Source organism: Canis lupus, chromosome 17 (assembly GCF_048164855.1).
Source record: "Canis lupus baileyi chromosome 17, mCanLup2.hap1, whole genome shotgun sequence".
In the NCBI taxonomy this organism is placed as follows: Eukaryota; Metazoa; Chordata; class Mammalia; order Carnivora; family Canidae; genus Canis; species Canis lupus.
Window position 1 is genome coordinate 25,949,148 of NC_132854.1, and position 13,519 is coordinate 25,962,666.

The following is a 13,519-nucleotide window of genomic DNA, read 5'->3' on the forward strand; positions in this document are numbered from 1 at the left end:
CCTAAGCAGACTCCCCACTGAGTCACACTAAGTGTGGAGCCTGATACAGAACTCAATCTCTAAAGTCTGAGATCATGATCCTGAGATCATGACCCAAGCCAAAGTCAAGCATCAGATGTTTAACGCTCTGAGCCACCCAAATGCCCCAGTCTGTAATTCGTTTTGATATTTTTTGTGACTAGTAAAAGTTTTGTACTTAGATACGTCTCTATGTTTTTATATATGTGGATGTCCAGCTGTTCTAGCACCATTCTTGAAGAGACTATCTTTATATTGCTTTTGTTCCTTTGTCAAAGATCAGTCAACTATATTTAGTAAGTCTATTTCTGAGCTTTCCATTCTGTTTCATTGATCTATTAATCTGTTCTTTTGTTAATACCACATTTTTTAAATTACTATAGCCTATGTTGAATCTTGAACTTGGGTAGTTTCTGTCCTTCAATTTTGCTCTTCTCCTTAGTGTTGTGTTGCCTATTTTGGATTTTTTTCCCCTCTTCATTTAAACTAGTTTGCTACTATCTACAAATAACTTGCTGAGAGCTTGATTAGGATTGCATTGAATCTATAGATCAAATGAGGAAGACCTGACATCTTGACAATACTGACTGTCCCTGTCCATGATGTGGACTATCTCTCCTTTTTCTTTTCAGCATTTTGACTTCATTCCTTAGAATTTTTTAGTTTTGTTGAAATCTTATACATTCTTTGTTAGACTTATACCTGAGTATTTAATTTTTGGATCCTAATGGGAGTGTTTTCAATTCCAAATTCCACTTGTTCATTACTGCTATCTAGAAAAGTGGAATATATATATATATATCTTGTATCCTTGTATATATATATACAAGATATATATCTTGTATCCAACAAACATTATTTGTTGATACTTTGATACTTTTGGCTTATTTACATAGATGATCATGTCATATGTGATCAAAGACATTTCTATACATTCCTTCCATATATGTATACCTTTTACTTTCTTTTCTTGTCTTGTTCTATTAACTAAATCTTTGTGTACAATATTGAAAAGGAGTGTATGTGTGTGGAGTGGTGGTGCCTGGATGGCTCAGTCAGTTAAATGTCTGCCTTCCGGCTCAAGTCATGATCTCAGGGTACTGGGATCAAGCTCCACATAGAGCTCTCTGCTCAACAAGGAGTCTGCTTCTTCCTCTCACTCTCCTTCTGTGCTCTCTCTCTTTCTCTCTCTCTCTCAAATAAATAAATAAAATAAAAAGAAAGAAAGAAAGAAAGAAAGAAAGAAAGAGAGAGAAAAGAAAGAAGAAAGAAAAGAAAGAAAGAAAGAAAGAAAGAAAGAAAGAAAGAAGAAAGAAGAAAGAAAGAAAAGAAAAAGAAAGGAAAGAAAGAAGAAAGAAAGAAAGAAAGAAAGAAAGAAAGAAAGAAAGAAGAAAGAAAGAAAGAAAGAAAGAAAGAAAGAAAGAAAGAAAGAAAGAAAGAAAAAAAGAAAGAAAAAAAAAAAAAAGAAAGAGGAGAGATGGGAGGGGACATTTTTTGCTTTGTACCTGATATTGGTGGGAAAGTTTTGAGTTTATCACCATTAAATATGTTAGCTGTAGGCTTTTTGTTGATACTCATTATCAAACTGAAAAAGTTCCCCTTTATTCCTAGTTTAATGAATTTTTATCACAAACGGGTGTTTGATAATGTTCAATGCTTTTTATGCATCTATTGATATGACCATTGGATCTTTATTTTTTTTTTAGCCTATTTATGTGATAGATTGCCTTAATTGATTTTCAAATGTTGAAGTAGCCATTTTTGCCTGAGATAAATTCCACTGGTTGTGGTATATAATTCTTACACATTGTTGGATTCTATTTGCTAATATTTTGTTGGAAATTTTTGTATCTATGTTCACAAGAGATTAACAGTCTGTAGTTTTCTTATAAAATCCTTTCTGGTTATAGCATTAGAATAATTCTGATCTCGCAGGATGAGTTAGGAGACATTCTCTCTCTTCTATTCTCTGAATGAGGTTGTAGAGAATGAGTATAACATCTTCTTTAAGTGATATAATTTCTAGTGAACCCATCTGGGCCTACCACTTTCTGTTTTGGAAGGTTATTGGTTCTGGACTGTCTTTTTTAGGGGTTTTGTATAGTAAATAACTTTTGAAGTTTTGGGGTGTTGGTGACTCCCTCCAGGGCAGAGTACTGATTTATTTACTGTCCAGTATAATTAATATAATATCTCCATCTGGGATAAAACTAATTTACATTCCCTGAGTTTAGGGTTTCTTTACCTGTGATGCAAACTCTCTGCCTGTGCAGCATGCATTATTCTCTAGGACTCAAAGTGCTGCCCTGCTGTAAGTAATAAAATCCTACACCTCTGGCCAGGTAGTCTTCTTTATTTGGCTTATTTCCTATAAGATACTTACAGGGAATACTCTCCTATGTTTTGGATAATATTAAACTTCTTTAGAACCTCCTCAGACCAGGAGGTAACTAAACAATCAAATAAGGTAAAATATTAGATCTTTTATAGTTCTTTACAAGAAGTAGCCCCAGAAATACAAATATATGTTATCTAACAAGAATGAAGTCACAGAGATCTCAGAGATTATGCTAACACCACATCCACAGACACAGATTTAATAAAAGGTAATCTAGAATAAATACTGTATCTTAAGATGTCATTGCAAATTTGATGATCAGAATCAGATTCTGTTGTTTAATGGGATCTTCCAACAGGGATGAGGTCCATCACAGATTTTATTTAAAAGTTATATAAAAAGGAATTTCAAATTTGTTAATAATGTATATGCAGAAATATTCAGCTTGGGGTAAAAATTCTTGTTTGACATCTTGAACTCTAGATACTATTAATCCTCATTTGTGCAGGATATGGAATAATCAAGACTCTAAATCACATGAATTGAGACTTTGCTTTTTATACATTTTTTAGAAGTATGTTGGCCAAGCTGGTAATTATACAATACATTAGATTCTACCTGCATTAGATTCTACCTACATTTTTCACTGACTTCTATTCCTCATTTGAATTTGAAGGGTTTTGTTTTATTTTGCTTTGTTTTGTTTTGTTTTTTGACAGCTGGGACAACTATGGATTTTTTTTTAAAGATGCAAATAAGTCTTAGAACAGTTTTTTTTAAAACATTTAATAGCTTTTCATTAAAATCAGATAAAACATGAATGAGAGCAGAATATTTTAACTTTTATCTGTTGTTGGTCAGGAGGTTAAGCAGAGTTTTCTCACAGATGATTTTAAGTCAAGATTTAATCATTCTGTTTTCCTAATATTTTAGAAACTGCAAGGATCTTAGAGGAAAACTGACTCAAGACATGTGAACTCCTTGAAGAGTTTACCTCCGAGGATTATTCCCAAAGCAACCTGAGGCCATGTATTCATTCATACTTACTGTGTGTAATGGAAAGAAATTATGTTAAAACAAATCTAAGATCATGTTTAACTGTAGCATTCTGTGATGAATCCAAGACCTTAATTGCCAATTATAACATTGTTTTAATAAAGAATTGTAATGCATTTACAGGTAATTTTGGAATGAATATAGGTAAATGTTGATAGTATTACATGTAAAATAAATCTAATATAGTTGGTAATATGTATGTATGTGCTGTGCATGATTGAAGATTTAGAAATTAAAATAGAAATGACATTTGAATGATGACCAAATATACATCTGAAGACAAACAATGGAAAAGGATCCCAGACAGAATTTACATAAGCATAAGTGTATGGAAGTCTAGAATGTCTAGGAACTACAAGTAGTTTAGTATTACTGAAACATAAAGTTTGAGTTAGGAGAGAGCTGAGAAGGACTTTAACGTACTGGCAGAGATCATGAACATTCAGTGAAAAATAGTTTAATTTTAATTGTGTCAGGAATATATAGCCATTGAAGATTTTGAGGAGGTTAGAGACATACTTCTCACTTTCAATCCTTGCTAGCCAAAGGTAGCATAGGAAACAAGGTAGGAAGTAAGAGAGTAGGAAGGAGGAATGGTCCTCTAGATTACAGAATGATACCAGTTGAGTATAACATGAAGAGCATAGACTACAATCATTCCCATCAGTTAACCTCCCAGACTCTTACTATAGGAGGATTTTGGACACAATCCCACAGCATGTGATCAATCCAGGGTACTGTTTTCTACCAACTGGCCATATCTGGTATATATAGATAATCTGCTATTTCTCCTCTATTTCTTAAATTTGGTAGGGACTATTAGAGTGTATATAAATGAGTTGTTTAATACTGTTTTGAGAATCACTAGAGACAAAAATGCTAAATAGGAATGTTCTACCCAGAGAGGAGTCTTTCTCTGTGTATACTTAATTAGTAACTCTGAAACAGTCTTTAAATCATTTGCTAAAGAACACTGTGATAGATAATATCTAAGACTGAGGCTCTCATTTTATAACAGAATGTAACCAATACCAACCCTTTAAATGCTATATTAAGAATTTTAAAGGCTCTGCTTCAGGTGGCAGGCTCTGGGGAAGACATAGGTAGCAAGAAGCAGCCCTTGAAGCAGCCCCTGAAGCAGCCCAAGGAGATAGACAAGATAAGGAATTCAAGCAGAAAGGGGAGCAGAGTAGAAGCAGAGGAGAAAGAAAAGCAGGAGAAACTGGAGGAACTAAAAGCAAAGGTCATGGGGAAGAGCCCTCTGGTCACAGGTGGAATTAAGAAATCTGGCAAGAAGTAAGCTATTCCTTATGTTTGAGGAAATGCTGGTCCTTAATTCCATTCTTGTTTAAACATCTGGATTCCCTGTCACAGCATCTGTTGCCATCTATAGCTAGAATCCAGTGTTGTCTTAGATCCTGTTGTAAACTTTTGTAAAACAAAACAAAACAAAAAGACAATCAATCATTGAAAAAAAGATTTTTATAAATCTGTAACATTTGATGATATAGTGCTCATTTGTAAATACTCCTTACAAGTTCTGTCTTGCTAATAATAACCCAAATACAGATTATATATAGATTATAAATATAATTTAAACTATTCCAGTGAAAGGAATAAGTTAAGCATTTTTGTTAATCCTGTATCCTATCTCTGTTTGCATTCTGATTCAAAAACTTGAAGGGCAGGCTAGATTATATTATTTAAAATGGTGTTAATAAAGCATATCCAGTTGTAGGGCAGTAGTAGGAAGTATGAAATCCCAGGTTCCAACTCACACTCAATGAGTCAGTAACTCCTGGGGAAGAGTCTTAAAAGCAGAATTACAACTATAATTTCTATTAAGTCTTAAGAACAGAGATATTTGAAAACCACTTGCATTATCTCATTCATCATTGGCAAAGGGTACAGTGTGACACTGTTGTATGTCAAAGAAGTTAATGAATAACATTTCCTTAAGTTCTTTGCTTGTAATTTAAAAGAGAGTAAATAATGGAAGTAAGAATAGTCATAAAAACAAAGAGAAGCATATGTATGTATGTGGTTTGAGTGAGGTATGGGGGACAAAGATGTAATGGTGAATGGTAGATTGGGCAATTACCTGTCCCCAGTCCCAAGTAGGTAACAATGACATTTTTTTTCTGAAGGAAAGTATCGATCTAGGTTATGGATGGCAGTAATAAATATCACTCAGTAAAGAAGCAATCGCTAAAGGTATCTTTTATTCCCCTTGCTCAGTTGACATAATCTACTAAAAACCAAGAACCAGTTGTTCAGCCCCTCAATAATTTTGTAGTCAAGGTCATATTTTTCCAGGGTATTTAATGTGATGGTTTACAGGACAGAAACAGAAGCCTTTCTAAACTTGAGATATATTAACGTGTGCTGCACTGTTTGATCGCTTCTATCTGTCACTGCGTCTTAAGGAAAAGAGATGATCTTGACAGTATTTCTTCTTTTAAATTCTGGCTGAGTGTGACCCAGTAACATGTCAATGCAATTTGTCTTGAACCACTTACTGTATATTTCTAAAGAGAAAGAGAAAGATGCGGATCATGCTCTGCAGGTGATCTTTTGTTATACTTCTTGATCTTATAAATAATTACTATGAGTCCCCACCTCAAGAGACTTAAAATAATAATTTTTAGGATTGTTGGGGTTTTTTTGTTAAATAAGTTTGTTTAATTCTTGATGTTCATATTTATTTTGTTCATATTATACAGAATATAATAATTTCTAAAATTTTGTCTAGCTTTAGGGTAGAATTGCTTTAGCAAGCACTGTAAAAAACACAGAATTATGAGAGATCTCTCTTTCAAATTACATTTTGACATGAAAAAGAGGAAGGAAGAGCAGAACCTATTTGAAAGAGAATAGTGTGATAACAGATTTATATAAAGACTCCTCATTGATGGGGATGACTGAAAATTTTAATAAACTGGTAATTGGTAGAAGTGTGTTAGTAGGTGTTTTGCATCTATCATCTGTCCAGCAGAGAGAAGATAAACCAAAGCAGATGGAGAGCCAGGATCTGTGAAAACTGCCTGGAGTAATCTGTAGGTGATACTTAATAAAAGTAATATTTAGAGAAAGAGAAGTCAAGGCTTTTAATTGATAGCAATATTCAGTATGAGCCATAAATTTTTCTTTCTTTGAAAATTTGCTCTAAAAGATTTTGAATTTTAGCTTCTTATACAGAGCAAATCAAATTAGTCTGTACTGTTTTGATTCTAAAGAGTTAATTCATTTTACAAATAGTACCACAACCCTGCCTGAATCAAGCTACCTTTATCACCAACCAGGCGACAGTCCCCAGAGGTGGAGTGAAGCATTTGAGAATTTTAAAGCCTGACTATTGCTATCTTTGAAACACAGACATTATTAGAGATGGAAATATTATGCCTATCCACTCGTCCTCAAGGTTATTTGTATTTCTGTGTTAATGTGTTGTCTACTGATGTTGTAATTATCACCTTTCGGCTTAATAAAAATGCAACCTTGTTTTCAGTTAAATCCTATCATTTTTCTCCCCTTTCTAAAGTCAGGCAAAATGTTTCAGTTTGATCAGGTCCCTGGGTGTTAAAAAGAGCTAAGTTTAACAAAATAAAATTAAATTTCAGAAACAACTCTGAAGCTAATCATGCTGGGTTAATCCTTACCTCATCACAGATATCAACAATTACAAGAAAAGAAGGTGAAAGAAAACTGTTTAACTGTTTTGTGTGTCTATGTATGCATGCACCTTTATATAAGACTTAGAGGATGGAGGTGGGTAATATGGTTTACTATATTCCACTGCTACTATCATCCCTCTTCTGTAATGATCTGAAATGTCTTATCCTCGCTGGATGTGTGTATACAACTATGGGTTTTGTTCTTATTATTTTTGTTTTACTTTTTAAAAATTATTTGTCTATATGTTCAGTGCAAAAGTAAGCAGGAAAATAATGGGTATGTCACAAGTTATAACTATATCAGCATATTAACAAGTATATCACTACAGAATCATAATTGATTTGTGAGTTTTCTTAGCTACTGATGCAGGTTCAACATGCACTCCACCTGGCCCTCCAAGATACCCCCTCCCCCCTCCTCCAATTTACCAGGCCACCTCATTTTCAGGTGGAGTGAAAGTTACCATCACTTTCAGGAATTTGTGGACTGACCTAGAATAGATAGCATCTTACTGGGACAACTGCTTTTGCACAGGGCTATTTCTTGTCTCAGAGCTAAGAGTGTTTACTCTGTTTTTTTTTTGTTTTTTGTTTTTTGTTTTTTTAAACAAGTGATTGACACAAATTTTAGGAAGCCTAATGGCTTGATTTTCCCTTATTATGACCAAATCTTGCAACACTTGGGCCATATCTTTGTACTTTTCCCTTGAGTAATTCTGATTCTTTGCTGTAAACATGGTTCCTCAACCATCTTTAGATTGTCATCCTCATTATATTTCCCAACCTGAATTTGTCATTATATTTCCTTCCCTTTAGGGTCCTTGCAAGTTTTAAAAAGCCAAAAAAAACTATACAAAATGGAACAACAATATAAAAAAACACATTAACCACCATCTCATCTTAAGCAGCTGGGTTTTTGGGTTTTTTGGTACGATTTCTAAATGCATAATTACAATGGAGTACATACAGCTATATTTTCCTTCAGTATACTGCATAACTACAGATTCCTTCAGTCTTTATAATAGTTTAATACTTACAGATATTATCCCTTCATTATTCGTTGTTTCCAAACTTCAATATTGTACATGCTTTGCAATAAAAAACCTCATAATTATAGCTTTTTTATTATGCCAAATGCTTTTCTTAAGGCAAATCTCAATTGTGTATCAAAGTTGTGGCAATTTTTTCAATGTCTGATAGGTATAACAATCCTTTCTTTGTATTTAAACATTCATAAACATTGTAAAAAATTACATAGTATAGCAAGTTCCTTACAAAAAAAAAAAGCATTGCCAACTCCAGTCTCATTTCTAGGAAGTAATAATTTTTAAACATTGTGCTTTAAAATATAGTAGTTTCTTCTATTTAACTAAATATTGATAATGCTAATTTTTAATTTACTACTTACTATTGTATATAATTGATGAATTGTTTGCTAACAAAATGAGGATTTTTTGATACATTCCTCATCTGTCCTTCCAATATTGTCATTCATCTAATTTCATTAAGTTTTAATTTATTTATAATTAAATAAATTTATATTTCTTATTTCATCCACTTTACACTATGCTTCATGGACTCCCACTACATACAGTAAATGTATGAAACACCCTGCCTCTCTCTTCCCTCCATTTTTTTTTCTTTCTTTATTCCCTCTCTTGAATTCTGTCAAATTTATATTGTCAAGTTGACAATATTTTAAGGTTAGCATAAAAGCCACTATAATATCAGTTGTAGTCAAGCTTTTTATTTTATTCTAATAATTGATAATTAGCAAATATTTATTAAAATATTTATGTTTATATTTTCATTGTAAAACCCCATAATATACTAGGATTGCATGTTTTTCCATGAATTAATGTGACTTGATCTGTGCTACTCTAAAAGATTGTTTACTTTTTACCTATAACCTGTTGTTGAAAAGCACAGTTTAGTATATTTGAATGTACTCATATAAATATACATATGTATGTGTGTATACATATGTGTATACATGTATGTATACACACATATATACATATGCACACATATATGTGTATATACATATCTATTTGTAGGTTGTGTGCTTACTTCATTGTATTCTAGAATTTATGTTTGCACATTTTTATCATTGTTGAGAGTGAAATTGTATTACTATTGTCCTAAATACTTCCACTTTTGCTTATTCTATCTAATGATTTAGTCCATCCCACTTTAGAAAAAGTGCTATGTTTACAATTTCTTTTCTTAAGATTCTTCAGAGACATCATCTGAAATTTAAGGCTAACTGTGAAAGCCAAATAGTCTCTTGGGAGCATATAAAGAGCTTTTAATTCCCTATTGCTGGAGGACGGTAAAAGATAAGGATTAGGACCAGGATTTAATTATAAGGGAAATAGAACTACTTAGAATGTCAAATTTTCAAACCTTATAATACTACTACTCCAAGATCACAGCTGTGATTTTGAAGGAGTAAGACAGAGACTCGGCAAACAGGTACTCTTAAATCATACACAGGAAAATATTGAATTTCCAGATTTCTTGGAATCTCTTGGGCCCTCAGAAGTATCTTTTGCTCTCCTTTTAAAGTTTAGTGCTGTCTTTATTGAAAATGATTCAAAGACCTCTCAAGATAACATTGACTCCACTCAGTACTGACATTCACCTTCTTTTCTTCTCATCAGAGCCATAAATAGATTAGTTACACAATGTCCTAGAAGGAAAAATGGTATGCCTCCTAAAAGAAGAAGGATACCTAAAAGAAGCAGCATACCGAGGGTATGCTAGATGAGAATTATGAGAATAGATCACTGGATCAAGAGAAGTAAAGCATACATTTAAGTAACAAAGAATTAATTCATATATAAGCATATTTCCAGGACATAGAATTTAATATGCTGGCACAAAACCAAAGAAATAGTATTGCTGCCAGAATGGCTCTTGGAACCTTGGATGATGTGATGGGCTGTATTAGAAAAGTAGAAATTCCAGAATGATCATGGTAGATAGTAAAAAAGCAAGCAAAAGGACCTTAAACTCAGACATACTACCTCACATTGTGTTACGTGGAATAGTTTGAAAACACTGCTTATCAATAAAAGCATTTTAAATGTAATGTGGTTGACAGTAATATCACCAAGGCCATCATTTTGTGGCTTTACTCTAGGGCTGAAGGTGTTGCTGTTATGCGTGCTGAGATGCTGTGATAAATATGAGACCCTTTACATCAAAGTGGATAATAAGATTTTGAAATAATGGAAGATAGGAAGTGGCATTTAACCATCAGAAATAAGGCAGATACAATGACAAAATATGTCATAAAAGTCAGAGTGGCAGCCAATTTGACTTGAACTTCAGAGAATTATGGAAATGGTTAATTGAACAAGGTCTCCATAAGGTCAAGGTAGGTTGGCAGCTATAAAGAATGCTCATTCAATAGTTTGAAAGCAATCTAGGCAGAATATAACAGTCCTTTATCTGTTTCTGAACTTTAGTTCATATTCAGACCAGGAACCTAGTGACTAAAGGAAAAATCAAGATTTTGGAAGGAGCAATCCCAAGAAACCACATTAATCACAAAAAGACCTGAAGTCATTTACTTGGATAACAATACACTCAGCAAGAGTGAATATCCAGACATGCTAAGGGCTATTCAACTCAAAATATAGCCGTGACCACTACAGAAGTAATGAGAGAAATCAAGTAATAAATAAATTCTTAGACCAAGTCTTTTCATTTCCCAACTCCTGAATATACAATTGGAATTAGTAGTCTCAATAGATGACATGATTCTCTACCCCCATACACCCTTGATCATTTGTGCAACATACACCATTTCCATAGGTAATGTTTTGAGGTCTATGATAATAGGAACAGCTAAGTGGAAGAATCTGAACTGATTCCTTTCATAATCATTAAAGAAAGAAAAAATATATATATTTTAAAATTCACATCCAAGAGAAATCACATCCAAGAGATCCGGCAGAGATTTCTACCAACCATAATATTGAGTTAGTGGTTCCCTCATTTCCCCATATCATTTAGCACTCCAACCCTAAAAATATAGACATATACTAGAAGTTGACAGTAGACTACCACAAGCTCAATCAAGTAGATGCTTCAAGTTCAAATGTTGTGTAACATTTGAAAGAGCAGATTAATAGGGCCTCTGATAAAATACATGCAGCTTTTGATATGTTGAGTGCCTTATTTTCTATCTGTATAATGAATGAAGACCCACTTACATTAAATTAAAGACCCACTTAATTTAAATTAAAATTTAAGTGGGATAAATAACAGTCTACATTTCTAGTCATGCTCCAAGACTGTTAAATCTCCTACCCTCTGTCAGAGTTATAGTTGGAAGGGGCATACAGAGATCATACAAACATTCTATAAACATCACTTTGGTCAGGATGACATATTGCTAACTCCATTGGATAAGCAAGAAATGGCAAATATAATGTAGAGTTTGTTAAGATACATGTCTTTCAAAAGGGAGGGAGATGAAGGTGAATCTATGATGATTCAGTGGCTCACCACATAAATAAAGAGTTTGTCTCCATTTTTTGATGTTTGACTGTGGATAGCTGTTCAGCCTTATCCCCTTCTTTTCACTTTCTGTTGCACAGGGGGACAAGCTGCTAAGAAAGTCAAGATTCTCCCTTCTTTGGTACCAGTAAGAATTTCAAACCATACGCAGTAGATCTCATCAGAGACCAACCCCAAACTATCATAAATTCCCTAAGAAGTACCCTTTCATCTTGAGCCATTTCAGACTTGCTTTAGAGCCAACTTGCTCTCCTCAGAAATCTTCATTATATAAATAATGATGATAGGGTAAGCTTTTCCTACTCCCTTGTTTTGTTTGCCATCATCAGTTTAACTCAAACATCCAAGCCAAATTTGGGGTAGAAGTAGTACATTCTTTATCTGCAGGACAATCATATGCAGTACATCAGAAAAATTTTAGGGGCATCTACTGGGGCATGTTGGAACATTCCCTTCAATGTAAAAGAAAAATTATTTCATCCTGCAAAGCCCATGTCAAAGAATGAGGTAAAAGGCTCTCTTAGATTTTACTCTGTAAAAACAATAAGTTGCTTGTTTTGTTCATTGCTATATAATCAATGGTTAAATACTGTATGGAACACAGACATCTTTATTCTCAGATCTTGGAACATGGTCTTATAAGTAGTATTCACTCACTAATATTTGCTGTGTGAAGAAATAAATTATTAAATAAAGATGTGGTATCCACATTAAATTTATATTACTTAGAATTTCCAAAGGGATATGTTCTTTTTTCTTTTCCTTTTTTATTTTAAAATTTCCACTGGACTGTGTAATATACTTCAATGACAGTGGTTATAATTTAAATTTAGCTGATGTTGAAGAAGTTAAGAAAACCTGCATCAATTATGTCATTTCATTTCAGAGATGTTTCTTCAGTATGCATAATTTGATGACATGTGATGATGATGATGAGGGAGGAGGAGAAGGAGGATTATGTTTGAATATATTAGTCCTTTTGTTAAGATTGATTTTACTTGCTTGCTTGCTTGCTTGATTTATTTAATTAATTAATTTATTTATTTATTTATTTATTTATTTATTTTATAGCATGAGTGAAGGGGAGGGCAGAGGGAGACAGAAGAATCCCAAGCAGACTCCGTGTTGAGTGCAGCACCCAATTTGTGGCTCAATCCCAGGACCCTGAGATCATGACCTGAGCTGAAAAGAGTCAGACGCTCAACTCAATTTCATAAGCCACCCAAGAGCCCCTTTATGTATACTAGTCTTATGCAAAACATAGGCCAAAAGCATAGAAAGACATATTTGTAGTTTGGCTTCAATCCCTATATGATTAAATAGTCCCTTATTGATTCCCTTGACCCTCCTTCTTGTCTGCATTCAGCTAACATAATGAAGGAGTATAAACTAATTACACCCTACTCTTACAAACCTTTGTCTGCTTCCATGCTTTCAGTGAGAAAGAGTCAAAAAACAGATGGAAAGTGGATGATCACAATGTATTTTCACATATTTAAAAAGGAGGGACACCAAATAATTTGTTCTGAATTTACTTGGGGTGTGGGGGGAAGGAGAGGGTTATACCTGATCTGCAGTTACTGATCTAAACCTGCTAGCAAAGATTTCCAAAGATGGGGCATGGGCCTGCTTATCCCTCCTCCTGTGTCTCTGCCTCTCTCTCTCTCTATGTCTATCATGAATAAATAAATCTTAAAAAAAAAAATTCCAAATATGTTTATTTTTTACTTTTTAAAAGATTTATTTATGTATTACTGAGAGAAACAGAGAGAGAGAAAAGACAGAGAGAGAGAGAGAGAAGACAGAGAGAGAGAGAGAGAGAGACAGAGGCAGAGACACAGGCAGAGGGAGAAGCAGGCTCCATGCAGGGAGCCTGAGGTGGGACTGGATCCTGGGACTCCAG

The 13,519-nt window shown here is 33.7% G+C and overlaps 1 protein-coding gene across 1 annotated transcript; it reads left to right on the top strand.

Annotated features, from left to right (window-relative positions):
* Window positions 1–228: 228 nt before the first annotated feature.
* LOC140608340 (translation machinery-associated protein 7-like) lies at window positions 229–4,949 on the top strand. Its single transcript, XM_072783259.1, has 2 exons — window positions 229–238; window positions 4,510–4,949. Exons 1-2 carry the CDS (start codon window positions 229–231, stop codon window positions 4,710–4,712), a joined length of 213 nt encoding a protein of 70 aa, XP_072639360.1. The 3' UTR covers window positions 4,713–4,949.
* The last annotated feature ends 8,570 nt before the right edge of the window (window positions 4,950–13,519 follow it).